Below are 17,419 nucleotides of genomic sequence, written 5' to 3'. Positions count from 1 at the left end.
GGCACTAAAATATCGTCAAAGTCAAAGGAGCCACCGAAGTTCGAATTCCGTCAATTTATACTCGCAAAGCCCTCAATCCTATATTTTCATGTTTCTGTAATATTATCCGACGGATATTTTAAGATATTACGGCGCAAAGTGAAAACACTTCATCTTTACTCACGTACTTTAGGTTTTGATATTTCAGAAAACGCGTCAAAACAAAAGAAGCCGCCAAAATTCTGCTAAATTCCTAACCAAAAGGACCTTGAGCTTAAGCCTACATTTTCACGATTTTGTGGGATTTCATCCAGTGGAAATGTAGAATATTTCCGGACGAAGCGATGCAAAGAAAGGCTTGACAGAACACTCGAGCTCCCAACGCGCGTATTTTTTTTTCCCAGGCGAAGTTGGCATCGTCTAAATTATGGTCACAACTGGTAAAATGCTGTATATTTCTATCTACGTAGCTGCAAGGATCCCAGCCCGAAAAGTGTGTGTGTTGTGGGATTTTTTCTCGACTTTAGCTAACATTATCAGGGAAACTACAATCACGCGGTGTAAACATATTAGCAGTCTATCACTGTAGCGCGCGCTCAACAGCCCGGCAGGAACTGTGGAAAAGGAGCAGAAATTCACAATTTTACTAGCCGATATCGAGTCCAAGTGTCCACAACACTATTATCTACTTGTGCCATGTAAATATATCGATAGATTTCAACGAGGAAGAGAACATCTCGCCGCAGAAGATGACTCAACGCTGGTTTCTATTGGGGACGCTCATACCGCGGCCGTGGGGTTACCGGGTGTTTACTTTTCCCGCGCTCGAATTATGCGCGCCCGCGCTAGATTCAAAATGGCCGCGGTATTTGGAAAGGGGTCTATTGCCAGTTACAGAAAGCTGCAACGGGGGCTTAGGCTGAAATGCTAGTAGTCTCCGCCGGATCAGGGAGGTTTGGACGGTTTAGCCTCTTGAACTTGGCCAGACTATCTATGTAATGTTGGCTGAAAAATTGTGAAATTTAGCCGAATAGGGATAAAGATTTGTCATGGGAATTCGGCCACCTTAGGGTATCAGGTATCATTTGCTAGGGGGTTTCAACATTACCGCAGGCTCACCCTCCTGGCCAATTAACACCCACCCTATTTTGGCCGAATGCTGCTATCTACAACCCCTTAATAATAATAATAACTTAATTGCACAACAATTGTACAAGGTACAAAGTATGGCATTCACTGGTACATAGATAACATTCTGTTAGGCTAATCAGTCTCTCTTACTAGTATACAATATGGTGTAGTAGTATGGGATGACAATGGGATTTTACAATCATTGGAGGAGTTTCTAACGTCTAGACATTCTTTGATATACAGTACTTCCAAATGTATATAGAAATGCTTGGTGGAGGCTTGGCCAAAATAGCTTTTTTTCTGCTGGCAGACAACACCATAACGTTGGATCGTTTTGATTGTATTCAATGGAGTGGGACATTTTTAACCGTTTTAATCGCCAAAATGTCAGGAAATGGGCATTGAACTGAGTGGTTGACAGGTTTCTTTGAAAAAGGACTAGAATTGTTTGAAATCGCTAATGATAGCACAACTTTGAATATTGCACATTTCACAACGCGTCAATGTTGGTCATTGTCCAGTACCCATACGTAGAACACAATGATGGCCATAAAACAATCTCATGTCCCTAGCGACTTGGGAAAATAATGACAGACAAGACATTTGATATACACAACATGTTGATGACCATAAACTAGGCTGAGGTACAGGATTTACCTCTTCTAGCTTCTACATACAAAAAGCCATTCAATTACAAGATTCACATTTTGTATACAAGAAGTTTATGTTCGGGGTACGTTTTTATGTATGTATGTAGTTATGTATGTCTGTATGTATGTGTGTGCATTAGCAGTATAACTCGAGAAGTCATTGATGGATTGTCTTGATATTTGGTATTTGGGTAGGTGTTGATGAGACCTAAAAACAATAAGATTTTGGTTCCCCTAGCGGCCTGTTACGGTACTGCTGCCGAACTTCTGGGTTCGATATCTCGTGTTCTGGACATGTCATGGTCGTGATTTTTGAATGGTAGAAAGTTCTTCGGAAAGCAAGAAAGTAAGTGGTGCATGTAGTGGTTTTGGCCCCCATTGGCTTTTTTTAAGTGAAGAAGCAGGTTTTGCTTCAGACTTTGAAACAGAATAACTCAAGAAGGGGTTGATGGATGGTCATGATTTTTGGTATGTAGATAGCTTTAGTGGTGATTTACATAATTAGATAATTATCATGCAAATCATTATCTGATTTTCATTATTATTGAGGAGAGTCTATACATCGGCCACCATCCATGGACCGTGGATGACAGGCCGGGAAATCGTCAATCACAACAAGCACACTCGCTCAATGGTCGTCCCTGGCAAGTAGGACACAACTCGGGAAACGTCAATGGTCAGCAACACGGCGATTTTCATAAGCGCCTCAAGGTATGAAAATAAAATAGCAACAGCAAAGGAATGTCAATGTTTGTAGGTCCAGGCCAATAGAAGGTTTTTCAGCACCAAGGGAAGATTTATCACTTTGATCAAGACATCTGAACCACAGTAAAGCAGCATAATATTCCGTCGCTTTTCTTATCAAAATAAGACTTTATACTATGCTGTTTAATCAATGTGACATTATGAATATGTGGTACTGTGCCTTTTGTGAATTCTGCGTTTTTTTTTTTTTGATTGGTTTCTGCTTTTTTGTAAATTGGAAAAAGTCCCCCCTGTCCTGGATGGCATGATCCAATTGTCATGTACCCACGCCTCTGATTGGCCAATAACAAAGTGTGATAGAAGTGCTCCTGTGATTGGCCGATGTACACAAAATATCTCGTCTCTCATTGGTTGCCACGCTGTTTCCGTAGTGACAAGGGAAGCACAATTTTTGTGGCTTTGTTGACAACCTAATGCACCCCTAACCACACAGCACTCATGCAGTGTGTGCAACAGGGTGTGCAAATCCAGAGCTGGACTCTCAAGCCACATTAGAAGTCACAAGAGAACTCCAGGGGCGCACATATAGTCTTCCGAGACTGGACTGCCAAAGAAGAAGAAGAAGAAGTTGACAACAAGGTCAAGTTTCCCTGGTCATTCTATGCTTCGCTCTCGTGACGACAAGATGTCAGAGGTTTTCAGAGAGACGTCCGGAAGCTATAACCAGATGTCAGAGATGCCTCGTGTCCTTTTTGACCTTGGTAAGTTTTATAATACCGTCGTACCTCTGTGTGTTTAGTTATCTGTTCAACCTTCCTGACCACTTAGATTTCATACTGAAGGCACTTTTTTTTTTTTTACAAACTTTTGTTTTATTCGCACGGTCGCATCAGTCTTAGGGTTCCCAGAGGATGTTATCCATATAATCAGATCAGCATGGCCTTATCTAGATCTATTGATAATAAAAATAACTTTATTGCAAATTCATGCCCGGGGGCTAGTTGCAAGAATACAAGGAAATGAGATAATGAGATAATGATAATTACACAGTAATGAAATAAACACAAAGTAAAATGAAAATCGTCAACTAGCGCTACATCTAAACTATACAGTTGCTATTGGGTTTGATTTCCTTTTTTGTGCACAGTGGAATATGAAATTCCCGACGTTTTGGGAGATATATGCATTGGCTGGTGTTAAAGGTGCCCTAAGCGATTTTGGGGGTAAAACTTGAATTGTTCTGGGGAAAACAATCCTGTTTGGTGAGGTTGAAACTGATATTTGCTTCCCCATATTAGCACATCTGCATCTTAATTTCATACTTACGGCGTTTACAAATAGCACAGAAGCAAGCCACAAAAGGAGTATTTCATTTATTGGCTCCCCAAAAAAATCAGGCCAGAATACAGCCGTAACCGTTTTCTGTCGACAATTTTCGGTAACTTCCGGTCGCGTGACGTCACAATGCCCAAGCACATTTAGCCATGACCACGTGATAATTTCTTCGGAAGCGTTCGGGACTTATCGGTCAGAATTGTGCATGTTCGGAAGATTTGAAATAATGGCTGGCCTCCAAGTGCTCAGATTTTCAATGAGTTCCCACCACACAACGACATCACATTTTTGCTCCATGATGGTCGATATGCGATGGGATAGTGTTATCTAAACTTACTATGGATAGAAATCAGAAAAAAATTGATTTTGAATATATGAATTTCAGCACCCTAATATTGCTTAGGTTGCCTTTAACAGAAAGACAGTGCGACGTAACGTTGGGTAACATAAATTCGCGGGGTACTTAAATTCGCGATTTTTCGAAAACGGGGTATTTAGGGATATGTGCTAGATGCAACATCAGTAATACCGCTAGAAATGCAAACTTGACAGACTAACGTATTCAGAACACTGGCTGAAAAGCTTCGATAACCATGCATTAGAAGTTGGCTACGTCAAAAACTCTCCGTCCCTTATTGTCACAGTCTGAGGGCTTCGTGGGAGAATTATACTACATAGTTGTTTGTTGGTTTATAAGACAAATGTCACATCCGCTTCCTGCTCAACACAATTATTTACAATACAACTTATTAGAATCTCTTTTGCTAACCTACAACTGGACTCTAAGTGTGATTAATCATCAAAACGCCTCTTTGTTGCTACAACCAATGGCTACGGCACTACGGTGAATTTTCCCGCCACCATATTCGTTACCCAGAATCCTGCTATTCGGCAGACGACAAACGTTTGCGAGGAACACTTTTTTGTCTAAATGTTGTGTGTGATGGTGGACTGATGACGATGTTTTCCTCAAAGTTTGCTCTTAGCACAAGTAGAAACACATGGACATAGTAGTATTACCATTTCTACGGCATCCAGCTAACGCCCCGATGAATAATGTACAAATTTCCATGACGGTGGGGGTCGACTTTGAGTGACGTTCTACCGACTCAACACACGGGTTGTTTCCGAAGGCCTGATGTGTGCGGTACGGCCGTTTTTTCGTGTATTTTTTTACTTGGACACGTCTATATCCATAGCACTCTCCTCAAGCCAAAGATGGAACGAATAGCTGCTGTATGAAATGTAATTGGCGGTAAGATATTCAAGACGAATCTTCTCTCCCGAAATAATGTTCACACCTGTCCGACAACACCGTCATTGTGCGTTCGGCGGACGGTAGTTTCAAGTTGAAATATTATGGTGTCAGCACGACTAGAGACAAAATCTACCATATATATGATTAGTGCAAAGATACATGTAGTACATGATACTGACAGAATAATAGAAAAAAAGGATGGTTTATTGTTCTGCTAGATTGATTTCAGTCAACCATTATCGGAAAAATGGCGAATTTATGTTACCCAACGTTACAAAGCTGGGGACAAGTTTGCTGACTAGGTTAAATAGTTGGTCTCTTTCGGTGCTATGATGAGGGCAATGGCAAATAAAGTGTATTTCATCTTTCACTGCTTTTCCTGTACAATATTGATGAGGAATCAAATCAGCCTGCATGCTTTTAACCGAGGTCATGAGACAGGAGACAAGAGAAGATCATCATCATCATCTTCTTTTATGATATTTCTTTCAGCGAAGGTAACTGAAGATTTTCTTGGCCTAGACATTGTGCCAAAGCCTAGACAGGACCCTATGCCGCCTACATGACCGTGTGACTCGACCGTCAATGGTGGATGAGTAACAGTTATTTCAGGGAGAGAGTGCCTTCGTCCATGTACGCTTGCGCCATTCCTCATGACAGCCGTGTCAGTCATCCTGTTAGACGTTAAAGGTGGAAGCCGTGTGCCGCTCGGTCTGCTCGTCCAGGTGGGACAAGCAACACTTGCTCTGCGTTGCCGCGTCACGCCGCAGGAAGGCACTGTCTTCCCTCCGTTGTGCTCTTCATCGCCCATGAGTGCCAAAGTCTTTCTAACAGCCGTGGGCGACCATTGCACCCGGGCATAGACCTGTACGTCCAGCTTTACAATAGAGCTGTCTACATCCAGCACTGAAGCTAACATTGTGGGATCGAGGCTTTCACGGCGCTTTGATACGGTTTCATCCTTGCTAGAAACACGTTTGTCGTTTTCCGTGATTTTGAAACGTGGCTTGAAATGAGATGGGAATGTTGGAAAGCCTCTCAGACGTTGTATATGTTGTGAACAACCCACCGCACAAGTTGCAATTGACCATCTTTTCCGTGCGGTTTCGGTTTTTTCACCGGCACGGAATATATCTTCTTTAGAACCGCCAGGGTTTTCTTCCGAAGACGTTGTCGTGCTTGACGATGGCAGTGCAGACGGACCAATGCAGGTTTTTCTGGGTGAATGCTCTCTGTGCTCTAAATCTTTCCTGATTTCGTCGCTGCGTTTTCGGAGGTTTTGAAACTGACGCAAAAGCTGGTCCTTCTTTGATCTGTAGAAACAGAAGGGGAAATATTCTAAAATCTACAAGATACAACGGTACAAATTTTCGACCAATAGCATACCAGTGCAATTTCATGGCAAACATCCAACATACCTAGTACCTAGCTCGAATCTGAAAACAAGAGTCCGTAGGACACAATTCTCCGTGAAGTATTTATAGTATGTACAAGTATTGACCCACACAAATTGCATCTCTGCTCAGTCCAAGTAGTGTTTTAGAGCAAGTAAAGAAAAAGCGTTTGTTTATCTTTTTCTTTCAATACAGGAGTGGTCAACCTGCTGAAAAGTATGTTTGTACAGCATGGCACAGATGGGATCTAGAAATTCCGGGAAAAGTCACAAAGTTAGATCTAGATGGCCCCTTTTCAATTATCAACGAACCATTCAGCCTTACAACTAAGATGTATCAGAAATCACAAATATGCAGTAAATCCTCTTTCCACAATTTATTGCAGGCCGGCCTGATCTATAGCTATCTAGCTATTTGCAATAAAAAAGGCTATAATTATCGTAACATTTCACGAAGGTCAAAGGTCACCGGATCTAACCACCCGGAAGTGACACTGGCGCGCGCACTTTTCTGAGATATATTTCTCAACAATCTTTCATCCCCTGCGTAAACTTTTTACATTGTCACAGCCTCCGTATTATAAACTACAAGTGTGGTAAGTTTGAAGGTCCAGAGATTTGTCATTTTCACACTGTGCGTAAAAATGCATCGTCCGTCCCGTGCGCACATACTGTAGTGTATGCGAGTTGCGAGGGACACGGCATACTTAATACACAGACTGAAGCTCACTCGGCACATGTTCGCAGCGAAAACTCACAATTCCCGTCGCCGCATTGGTATGTAACTTGGTATATCGTTTGCTAGGTTGCGTGTGGTGATGCACGTTGTCTATTTTTCAATGTAACAGTGACTATACGATCACAGCAAGTAAGGAAGATTTATACCCCGTATCTGCCTGAAGTATTCCAGTCATGCATAACGGATTATAACATGGTCCCTATGGCAGGGCAGTGGGACATAGCATTAATTATAGGGGTGCAATTACGATATTGGATTGACGTTTAAAGTAGTTATGGTGTAACAAAGCTATTGTGCATCACCACGCCGAACCAGGCAAACGATATGCCAAGTTACACACCAGTGCGACAACGGGATCGTGAGTTATAGCTGCGAACGCGTAAACAAATGCATTCCCAATACTCCCAGAAGGAGGTCATCCTCCTTCCCGGAGTAAAAAAGGACATGTTGAACTTGCAATCGAAGGGAAAGGTACGTATGGATAGACGCGCCCCCTATTAAACGCCAACTTAGCAAGATGCACTTGGGCAAACACGACCAAAACTAGCCTTCTTCGCAGACCTTCTGGGTGCAGTAGGCGTTCATTTTGTTTGGAGCGCTTTAATCTAACTATCTTCAACATGGGCTCTTATGCTGGAGAGATCGTAGCCACGCACGCGCCTAGAAGGCGGCCGCCGCACATAGAAGGTCTGCGAAGGAGGCTACAAAACTCACCTGGCCGGTCAGTCGAGATAGGCGGAAGTGTAGGAACATGCACTACTGCTTACTGTTACCACAACAACGATGTCAACAACACAATTACTTCCTAGCCATCCATTGTTACGAGTCACAAGGAGTAATTATCGGTCCACCGACTAATTGCCTTTTGTCCTCTTGATTACAATCATTAACAATGAAAAAACGTCCTCAGCACCCAGATATCTAAAAATAAACTTTAATCAACCTCAACACACTTTGTTGTCACAATTCCTTGGTTGTCGGAACAGAAAAGTGTGATATTTGCTGACAAGTGTTTCGACGAGATGCTATGTCAAAGCAATGTCAGTTTGAACATTTCTACCATCACAATTATATACCCCTATCAAAAAATATAAAATCTACTGCCGTTGTTGTCTTACTTCACCGTAATGATAAATCATTGCACTCTACGGTAGCTCATCTGCCTGAGGAAGCTGTATATTTCCTCAGAAAACTATTTTTACGCGTATACATTTGGGCCCCGACACAACGTTAAAATGTTAAAGAACTTCTGCGGTATGGATTCCTATCGATATGAGACAAACATCGCAACTATTAAAGTACGATAGCTAACTCGGACTAGAGTAGTCATATTGTTATTATTGTCTGTACGTCCACTCCGTGTTACATGTACATGCAATTAGCCTACGGGCAGGAATTTGCAGTAAACTTTCTTTATCAACTATCATGAACAAATCTCAGTTAACTTCTAACACAACGGAATTTGGTTTTACACAAACGTTTGACTGAATAGCGCAAGTCTTCAGAGTCCAAATGTCTTTGGGTTAGAAGTTAAGGATTTGTTGATAGTAACTTCAACCAACACAGGGATTAACTTTTATGCTAATGCCGAAAACAATTTTTGTAAGAATGACCAAAGAAGTACAACCAGGTAAACCTCCTTATGTAAAGTTTAACCAAGGAGGTCATATAGTCTATATAACCTCCTTGGTTTAACGTATTATTGTAGTCGATTCTTGTACAAACCTGAGTCGAACCTCCGCCCTCCGTTTCTCTTGCTCCAACATGCCCAGTTCGAACTGAAGGTGTTGGTTGTTGACGAGAGCTTTGCGGCGAAGGATATGGCCTTTCTTCCCTTCGAGGAGCAAAAACTCTCCCTTTCGCATCATCTTGCTGCCTTGCTGCAACTGAAAACTGGTCTCTCCAGGTTCCCTCCACTCGAAAATAAACCATTATGGCTTGTCTCAAGGGATGTCTTTGTCACATTCTCATTATAATTCGAAGGACAATAGGGAAGAACCTAAGAATAGACATCTATTTTGTGGTCAAGTCAAGTTTTCTACATCGCCATTTGCAATCTGCTTTCTTTACTAGCACTGAATGTTGAGATTTGAACAAAATGCAGCCAAGTGTCTGGTACTGTACTATGTATTTTTGTACCCATTTTGACAGATGTATGTCTTATATAACCTCCTTGGTCTTATGTAACGTTTAGAATTACCAGGGGGGGTAATTCTAATGACACTCCATAAATCTTTGGTCATTACAATCACCAGCTTCCATTCATTCCCAATACTGACCGACGGAGGCCATATATATTCTTTTACAAGAGGCAACAGTTAAGGAGTTCAATTGCCAGCACACAGTATTGAGTCATATCGTTCCATCATGTCCTTTCACTGAGCAAGACCAAGGAAGTTTAATACAAATGTACTGTCTTAAACCTCCTTGGCAAGACTCAGTGTCCTACAGGTCATTTATTTCGTCCAGCAACATGGCTCGAGTCTCTGGAGAAAGGTTTTTGTTTTTGCAGGACACACCTCGTTGACTGACCAACAAGTGGTAATTAGTAGACTGTCTTAAACCTCCTTGGCAAGACTTAGTGTTCTACAGGTCATTCTTTCGTCCAGCAACACACTTCTTGTCTCTGGAGAAAGGTTGTTGTTTGCCTGGACACACCTTGATTGACCAATAAAAGGTAATTGCTATCTCCAGTGAACGGGGAAGTTGTCTCATTTTATAACACCTGCTTCTGGTATCTTCCTTTCCCTTCCTCAACCACAGCTAAAAGGAATCATAACTTTTGCACAGAAAGCCTTAAATTATGACTGAGCTATGATGTTGGATATGCAAATCCCTAAAGCATGACATGTCAAAATCACTTTGTTGGTGAATGAACAACAAAATATGTCCCATAAAAAGACATTATCTAAACCAACAGAAACAACAGTAGTAAATATCAACTCTGAATGATTCTGGAGTCCTTTAATAAAAATAGAATTTCAGTATAGTACAATTCATTCCTAGGTTATTTCTTCAAACATACTGGTTACCCTTCACCTATTCCCAACCTCTCTGTGCTCCTCCGTACTGTCCTGTGTAGTATTTCCACTATATACACACATTGTGAAGAAAATACAAGTACATGTACTATATTCTCCATGCCAGGATTACCTCCCTCAAATGTAAGACTGATTGCTCATCTGCTACTACTTTCATAATCTCCAAGCAGATCTACACGGTGCCGAAAATCGTATATGCTAGCCAGAGAAGCTTCTCTGGTTGACTGGAGATTCTCTGGCTAGCATATACGATTTTTGGCACTGTGTAGATCTGCTTGGAGATTACTACTTTCACATCATAGACTTGACAAGGTTTTCATTACAAATTTTCAAAGAGTTACTAGTATATGATTGGGACTGATCCGATCCAGGTGACCTAGAAATCTATCCCAAAGTAGCTTTTGTCAAATGTATAAGGTAGGGAATTTGTGACATTAAAAATTTTTGAAAACATTTAAGATCATAGTGTTTCCCTGGCATCACCATAGCATGCAGTTTCTTTTAGATTCTTTTACCCCACAAACAATGTTCATTCTCTCTGGCATATCCTTTTACAAAATGTAGAAGTATTAATCTCTTATTAACTCAATAATGTATGTCTTCATAGAAATTCATACCATTACGACTTGTGCATCATATACATGTACTGTAGAACAGTCAGATGGTACTGGCTATTGTCATTCATTCCTCATAACATAAGGTCGAGTTTTCATCCAAAATTGATAAGATTACCCAAAACACACGTTCAATCTCCTGGATTTATCATCAAATAATATAAAAATCATCCAAAAGTCATTTGAGAAGCAGCAATACTGAATAAAATCGACAGGATAATATACAAACCAAATACATGAGCATCATATACATACATAACCACTCTTTGATACTGAATAATGTTAACAACATGATTATCTATGAATCAGATTCTTTACTAGAAAAATGCAAATAGAATTTTTTGTGTACAAGTAATTATTTATCAAATATCAAAATCCCTTTGCGATCACAATACACTTTGCTACAAAAAGACCTTCATAATAAGCTGCTTCACGATTTAAACTGCACATGAGATGTATTGTGGGTAGTATGTCAAAGGTGAATGACCTTGTAAACAGTTCTTGTCTGCACCATGGTTAATTCATATCAAGACATGCTTTATTTATGTCTCAGGGGCCACAATGCATCTTGATGCACATGTGCAGTTTAAACTGTGAACTGCCTTATTACTAAGAAAAAATCCTGGTTTTCTATGTTTGTTATCTAAGACCTCCTCTGTGGTATCTCTTCTGCATATCTGAGTATGAACGTTCCAAATGAAGATACTCCTGGAAGAAAAGGTGGAGAAATATTAGTAACCAAATAAGTAACTCCAATTCATAATCCTCTTATGATATACATGAGATATATGTGGTGCCATGAGTTGTGATTTTGAATAAAGGATTCTGACTTTTCCTTTTGGATATCAAAATGTGGGGATTAGTTTTGAATAAAACATATCAATTCTATCTTTCTTTCAGAAACAGCTGGAATTTTACAGACATGATGAATTGTAAACTTCAATTATCAACTTATAAAATTCTATAAGCCACTGAATGACTTTTCCTAAACACACTAGTTGGACAGGAAGAATGCCCGAATCATGCATCAGAAACTCTAAATGGCAGTTAGCATGCGCTGGGTGATGAGGTGAGTGAATAAGGCAACCAATCACAGAAGGCTTTGCATGATGGATTACTGGACTGCTTTTATCTTTATATTTCTTTCATGTGTCTTTCTAAAAACTTCTGTGATTGATTGGAAGAGCGGTGTCTAAAACGTCCCTTTAAACCTTATCACCATGGCGATGAGGTAGTTGATGATAGTGATGGATTTGATGGTGAGATATGGACTAAAGTAAAAAGGTTGTGCAAAAGTCACAGCCGTTTCCTGCTGGCGAAGCAACCTACATGCGTGGTAGCACACGTGATTCCGCGGGAGCGCTACTAGTGCCGTTTCTGTCCACGCGGCTCTACCTTGGTTTGGTGCGTGAGCTGGTTCTGCAGCTTGGTCAGCTCCACCATCTTCTGTCCGAGCAGCGCCGTGTTCTTCTGGGCGCGCTCCTCCGCGACGTTCAGCTGTCGGTCCATGTGCTTCAGCTTGCGCTCCAGGTTCTGGACGTACGGACTTTCCCTCAGGACAGCCTCCTCCTGAAAGCTTACAGACTAGCAACAGAAATGTTTCACTTGTCAGTCCAAGTCATTTACAAAACAAACATACCTTCCTCAGGAAAGACCATAGAGAGGATAGGTTTTCTAAAATTGATGTGTCAATTTTTCCCAGGTTAAAAGACAGATGATATAAATATGATTTTGTAAGAATATGTCACAAACTGTGCTCTGCCCAATGGTTATTTTGTTAACAAGTCTTTTCTTCAGAATCTGTGATTTCATCAGAACAATGGGCACAAGTCCAAGATATCATTAACTACATTCAGCTAAAACTGAGATACGATGATACATGAAAAGAAGCATACACTTTCAATCATCATTGACTGTACATCTAGAAACAAGGCAAACTGTAGATCTCCCAAAATGGTTCCCTTAAAATTTGAAAAATGGTATTCCAGAAATGTAATTGATATTCAAAATGTACATAAGATCCCAGCCTAACATCTTATAACATCAGAAAAGACATCTTTTGAAGTAACATGATATTGTCTTGACATTCAGCAGATTTGATTTAACTTTAAGGGCTGTGACGGACACGGAATAGACTTGGAAAAAACACACACAAAAACTTACAACATCAGGGGTGCCGTTCCCATTGATGGTATCCCTCCCCTCCCCACTGTTACCTGATAATCAAAATGTACACAAGGTTCCAGTCTAACAACTTACAACATCAGGGGTGCCGTTCCCATTGATGGCGTCACTCCCCTCCCCGCTGAGCCTCCTGAGCTCCTTGTTCTCCACCCTCAGCTGCTTGACCCTGTCCTGGAGGTGGCGCAGAAGTTTGATCGTGCTGGCGTCTCCGCCCGCCATCGAGGACTGCGATGAACTGGACGGACCAGACACACGTGACGGTGTTGTTGGGGTGCTCTAAAGGGGAGAGAGAAAGCATTTTAGAGACGGGTAGTAGTAGTAGTATCCATTACTTCATTATACTGCTGCTGGGGTCCCTGACACGAGGGTGGGCAGCAGTCGGCTAGTCTTCACACCGCGCTTCCAAGTGGCTCTCGCTGGTTAGGCTGCACACCTAATACTTGTAACCAATCAAAGATGAATATAACAACTGGATCAAGAACAATTTATTTAGCATCTGTCACTGTTTTTATCGGCCCAGTATCACTTACCAATCTTTCTGACAGCCGCTCTTTTTCTGATAAGCCATGGCCATGAGCAAGGTAGAAAATCGCTGGAGTATACTACAGACCTCTGTGGGTAAGTAACACTCCAAGTACAAAGCGGCTGGTAGCTGGCAAAAGCACAGTGCTTTCAGGGCTCAGTTTTACAAACCTGAAGGCAGAGGTGAGAAATTATAACGTACCTGGAAAGTTTTCCTGACCACAGACAGTCTCTGCACTTCTTCTTCTAGTTCCTCTATTCTCTTGAGCTGAGAGGAGTGGGCCTGTCTGTCCTTTTCGTGCTGACGTCTAGGAGGGAAACAGAAACACAACATGTTACTGTAAGTTAGCAAATCACCTTTTATCAACATGTTCCCTACCAAAGGAGCAGCTTAACCAAGTAACAACGCGCTGACAGAAAAACTTTTCAAACTGCAACAGTGACACCTAGCTGCAGTGTAAAGTAGAACCCGTTATAGTATTGCCCTGAGAACGGTCACTGAAACGTCTGTACTGGCTGTGTCCAAAGAACTCTGTTATGCAGTGATTTACCAACAAGTCTTGATGAACAACCATTATTTCATTTATTTGATGGGCAGTATGATTTTATGTACAGTACATGCTAGTTTGCTTCAGTTAGTAATTTGAGTAACTTTTTTGGTACTTTTGTTGTAATTTTTACTTGATGCAAAGCCCAGGGCACACTGAAAAACGCCTTTTAGCTGATATGTATACCCTGGTAAAAAATAAACAAACAAACAAAAACCAACAAACAAATAAACAATTCCTGGATTGGCATATTGTGGTCTCCAAGAATTACCAAAAAATGTACATTTGCCAACAAATACCTACTGTAAATGCCTTTAAAGTCTTTATCTATTAGAAAATCAATCCAAATTCTATACTAGGAAAAATGCATTGCGTTAACCTTCTCCCTGCTGCCTAACTCTGTAACCAATGGGGTATTGGGTGCCAAACGGCTACTTCAGAGTGCTAAAGGTTAATCCAAAAGAGGGAATAATGCAAGGAACTTACTTTTCTAGTTCTAGGTTCATCTCCTGTTCAAACTTTTTGGCCAGCTTCTTTATTGTCGCGTCCTTCCAGGCCGTCATATTCCGCTGGATTTCGCGGAGTTCCTCGTCCTTCGAGATGAGGTTGTGCTGCAGGGTGGACACCTCGTCCTTGTCTTTCTTCACAGCGTGCTGAAGTTTACCGATCTCATCCAGATGATCCTGGTTTTAAAAGAAAAAAACACTGTAAGCAATGCATGAATATATGAATATCATTTTCAAAAATGTGATAACAATAACCTTATTGAACAAGAATACAAAGTATGGCATCTACAGGTATACTTTGTACAATTGTTGTGCAATAAATCTATTATCATGATATTTTTGAAAATGATATACAATTATACATGTACCTATATTTTTGATTTCAAAAATATATGCGATGGACAAGAATGTGTAGGGGAAGAGCTAGCAAACCCCTCCCTGTAAAAATACATCCTGCTACTAAAATAGCAAGGAAACATCGTACCTTATGTGCCACAAGGCACTTCAAGGGTCTGGAAAAACAAATGAACTAACAAGAAAGTGTTCTAAGACTTTGTACTACATTTTCTATTGAAGTTCTCCTTTACATATCACCTCGTTTATACAAGAAATAGCATCTGTGGTATGCTAAAGGTTTATACCATTAAACCACCAAGTTAAGTAGTTTCTTAAGTTACATATTACCTGAATGAGTCGTTCTCTCATAGTCTCCACTTCCTTCTCCTTCTCACTGTGGTATAGCTCTCTCAGCTGTTTCACTTCTCTTTCCTTAGGAATAAAGGAAATGTCTTATGGGGGCACCAGAGATTTGCAGGTATCAATGATCCATCTTTGTTACTGTTAGCTTGGAAATAGTTGATACAAAAATAGTTTGTTGTATAAGTTATCATGTTCTTTACCTTTTCTTTGTTAACCTGCTGCGTTGCTTTCTTCTGTGATGCCATGTCCTCATGCAGTCCCGTCACAAGCTTCCGGAGGTCCTCGTTAGTTGCTTTGAGGTTAGCCTGGAAAGGCATTCATCAGCTTAATCATCAAATAAGTCAATACTTTGTAATTTGTAAAATAAAGACAAAATTACTTAAGACTGTCACAGCATTCTTTCTATCGTTCTTTGTGCATTGATCTTTCATTTGTCCTGTCAGATTAACTTTATCTTGAAAAGTTGCTAAGCCTAAGAGATCTTTATTGTGGTTTAGCAGAAGGCACTGAAGATGAAGGCAAGTGTCCGACCTACCAGCGCCTCAGACACAGCAGACCTGGACTTGTGTGGACTCTGGCCTCTGTTCTCACTTATGTCCAGGGACTGGTCAAACTCATCATCTTCTTGTTGATCACCACTGAAAAATAACATGAACTATTAGTTACAGTACAGTTATACAGTGACGGTTTTGGGTTTCATTTTTCAACACAAACAAGTGTGACTATGAGTAATGAAAATGTGTAATGTTTCAAAACCAAGCATGCTTGACTTCAGAAAGATCTCTCTTTCTCCCCCTATATAGATGTAGCAGTTCATGAATTATGCAAATAAGGTTTTGATTAACATTACAAGTGTCAATTGATCGCTTTGTACCACATTATGGTAACCTCAACTAGTATAGAAAACACATAATTGCAAAAGCACAAACAGACAGAAACAAAAACAAAACCTCCCCATGAATTAGTAGCCCCTTAGATGGACTGTCTGTCTTATCTGATTAGTTCTACCAACTCTGAACTGCATTTCCGGTCACTCTGTCAAGTCATCTTCCCACTCACTTCATACCAATCTACTGACAGTGTACTCAATAACTTACACACACCAGCACATATAGACACACTGAAAACATACACTTTGTACATGGATCAGTCAATGAAAACATCACCCTACCTTGGTACTTTCACACTCCTGGGAGCGGTACCTAACAGTTGAGCGCTCCTCTGACACTCGTCATTGATTTCTGAGACGACGGATTTCTCGTGTCTGTCCAACAGCATCGAGGTTTCCTTCTCCCGTACAGCGACAGAATTTTTCTCGCTTCTCACCGTACGCAGCTCATCTTCCAGCTTCCTCATCTTTTCCCTCAGCTTTTCTACGTCGCTGACTTTTTCCTGTTTAAGAGAAAGGGACATAAACTCACCATTAATATTACATTAGGTTTTAGTATAGCAGTGCTGTAGGAGGGTGCTGTGTGTGTAGCACCCTAAGGCAATTTTCAAGAATTTTACAAAAAAACTGTAAATGCAGAAATGTTTGCAGGGATTTAATTTTGCGGTAGGGAGAAAATGGAGTGTTTGCATTTGTTTTGGGGCCGTGTTCGAAACAAAAGTAGTGCTACAGTCTCACAATGGAACAGCTTTTGGAAGTGATTTGAATCTCACGGTAAAGATTTCACCGTGAAAACCGTGAACATAAAACCACCACGAACATTTCTGCATTTACAGTCTGGGGAGAACCCTGCCTACATAAAACTTTGCAACATTTAGATATTGGAAACAAACAATGTCGAGGTGAGTAAATGACAGACCACAAAGTAAAGAAGGGTTGTGTGGTAATGAATAAAAAATATTTATGATGTACTTGTCTATGATATTGCAGAATAAAGAAATATTGAAATTGCAGAATAAAGCTGATAAGAAAAAAAGTGAAGTACAATTAAAAACGATAAACTTGCACATACTGACATAATTTTTCTTAAAAATGGCCACAGCATTTTCACACACAGACCCTACGATTCTTCCTGGACTGTCCACATAGAACTTGTACACTACAAATCTTGCAGAATAAACATGCAGCGGGAGGAAAACTACATCTGAAGTCCTGGGATTTCACCA

General features: G+C 40.7%; 2 protein-coding genes across 10 annotated transcripts in view; both read right to left on the bottom strand.

Moving 5' to 3' along the window:
• Window positions 1-5,241: 5,241 nt before the first annotated feature.
• Window positions 5,242-9,164, bottom strand: LOC136441717 (uncharacterized). The gene is made up of 2 exons (XM_066438161.1): window positions 8,916-9,164; window positions 5,242-6,371 (listed from the first exon to the last, which is right to left on the bottom strand). The coding sequence occupies exons 1-2, from the start codon at window positions 9,056-9,058 to the stop codon at window positions 5,489-5,491; spliced, it is 1,026 nt and encodes a 341-aa protein (XP_066294258.1). The 5' UTR covers window positions 9,059-9,164; the 3' UTR covers window positions 5,242-5,488.
• Window positions 9,165-10,128: 964 nt separating this feature from the next.
• LOC136441649 (myosin-10-like) overlaps window positions 10,129-17,419 on the bottom strand; it is a 54,803-nt gene continuing 47,512 nt past the window's right edge. For 8 of the 9 annotated variants that reach the window (XM_066438068.1, XM_066438095.1, XM_066438111.1 and 5 more), the window contains 9 exons: window positions 16,476-16,696; window positions 15,840-15,942; window positions 15,505-15,609; window positions 15,290-15,373; window positions 14,586-14,782; window positions 13,754-13,859; window positions 13,105-13,305; window positions 12,241-12,429; window positions 10,129-11,553 (listed from right to left, as the gene is read on the bottom strand). In XM_066438068.1, the coding sequence (XP_066294165.1) occupies window positions 11,485-11,553; window positions 12,241-12,429; window positions 13,105-13,305; window positions 13,754-13,859; window positions 14,586-14,782; window positions 15,290-15,373; window positions 15,505-15,609; window positions 15,840-15,942; window positions 16,476-16,696 (1,275 nt within the window). In that variant the 3' untranslated portion in view covers window positions 10,129-11,484. Of the gene's footprint in view, window positions 11,554-12,174; window positions 12,430-13,104; window positions 13,306-13,753; window positions 13,860-14,585; window positions 14,783-15,289; window positions 15,374-15,504; window positions 15,610-15,839; window positions 15,943-16,475; window positions 16,697-17,419 lie in introns of all 9 variants that reach the window. The other variant, XM_066438104.1, reaches the window with a different exon arrangement.

The sequence above is a fragment of the Branchiostoma lanceolatum genome, chromosome 1, assembly GCF_035083965.1.
Source record: "Branchiostoma lanceolatum isolate klBraLanc5 chromosome 1, klBraLanc5.hap2, whole genome shotgun sequence".
In the NCBI taxonomy this organism is placed as follows: domain Eukaryota; kingdom Metazoa; phylum Chordata; class Leptocardii; order Amphioxiformes; family Branchiostomatidae; genus Branchiostoma; species Branchiostoma lanceolatum.
The sequence above is the reverse complement of the archived record's forward strand: the minus strand, read 5'-3'. Positions and strand labels throughout refer to the sequence as shown.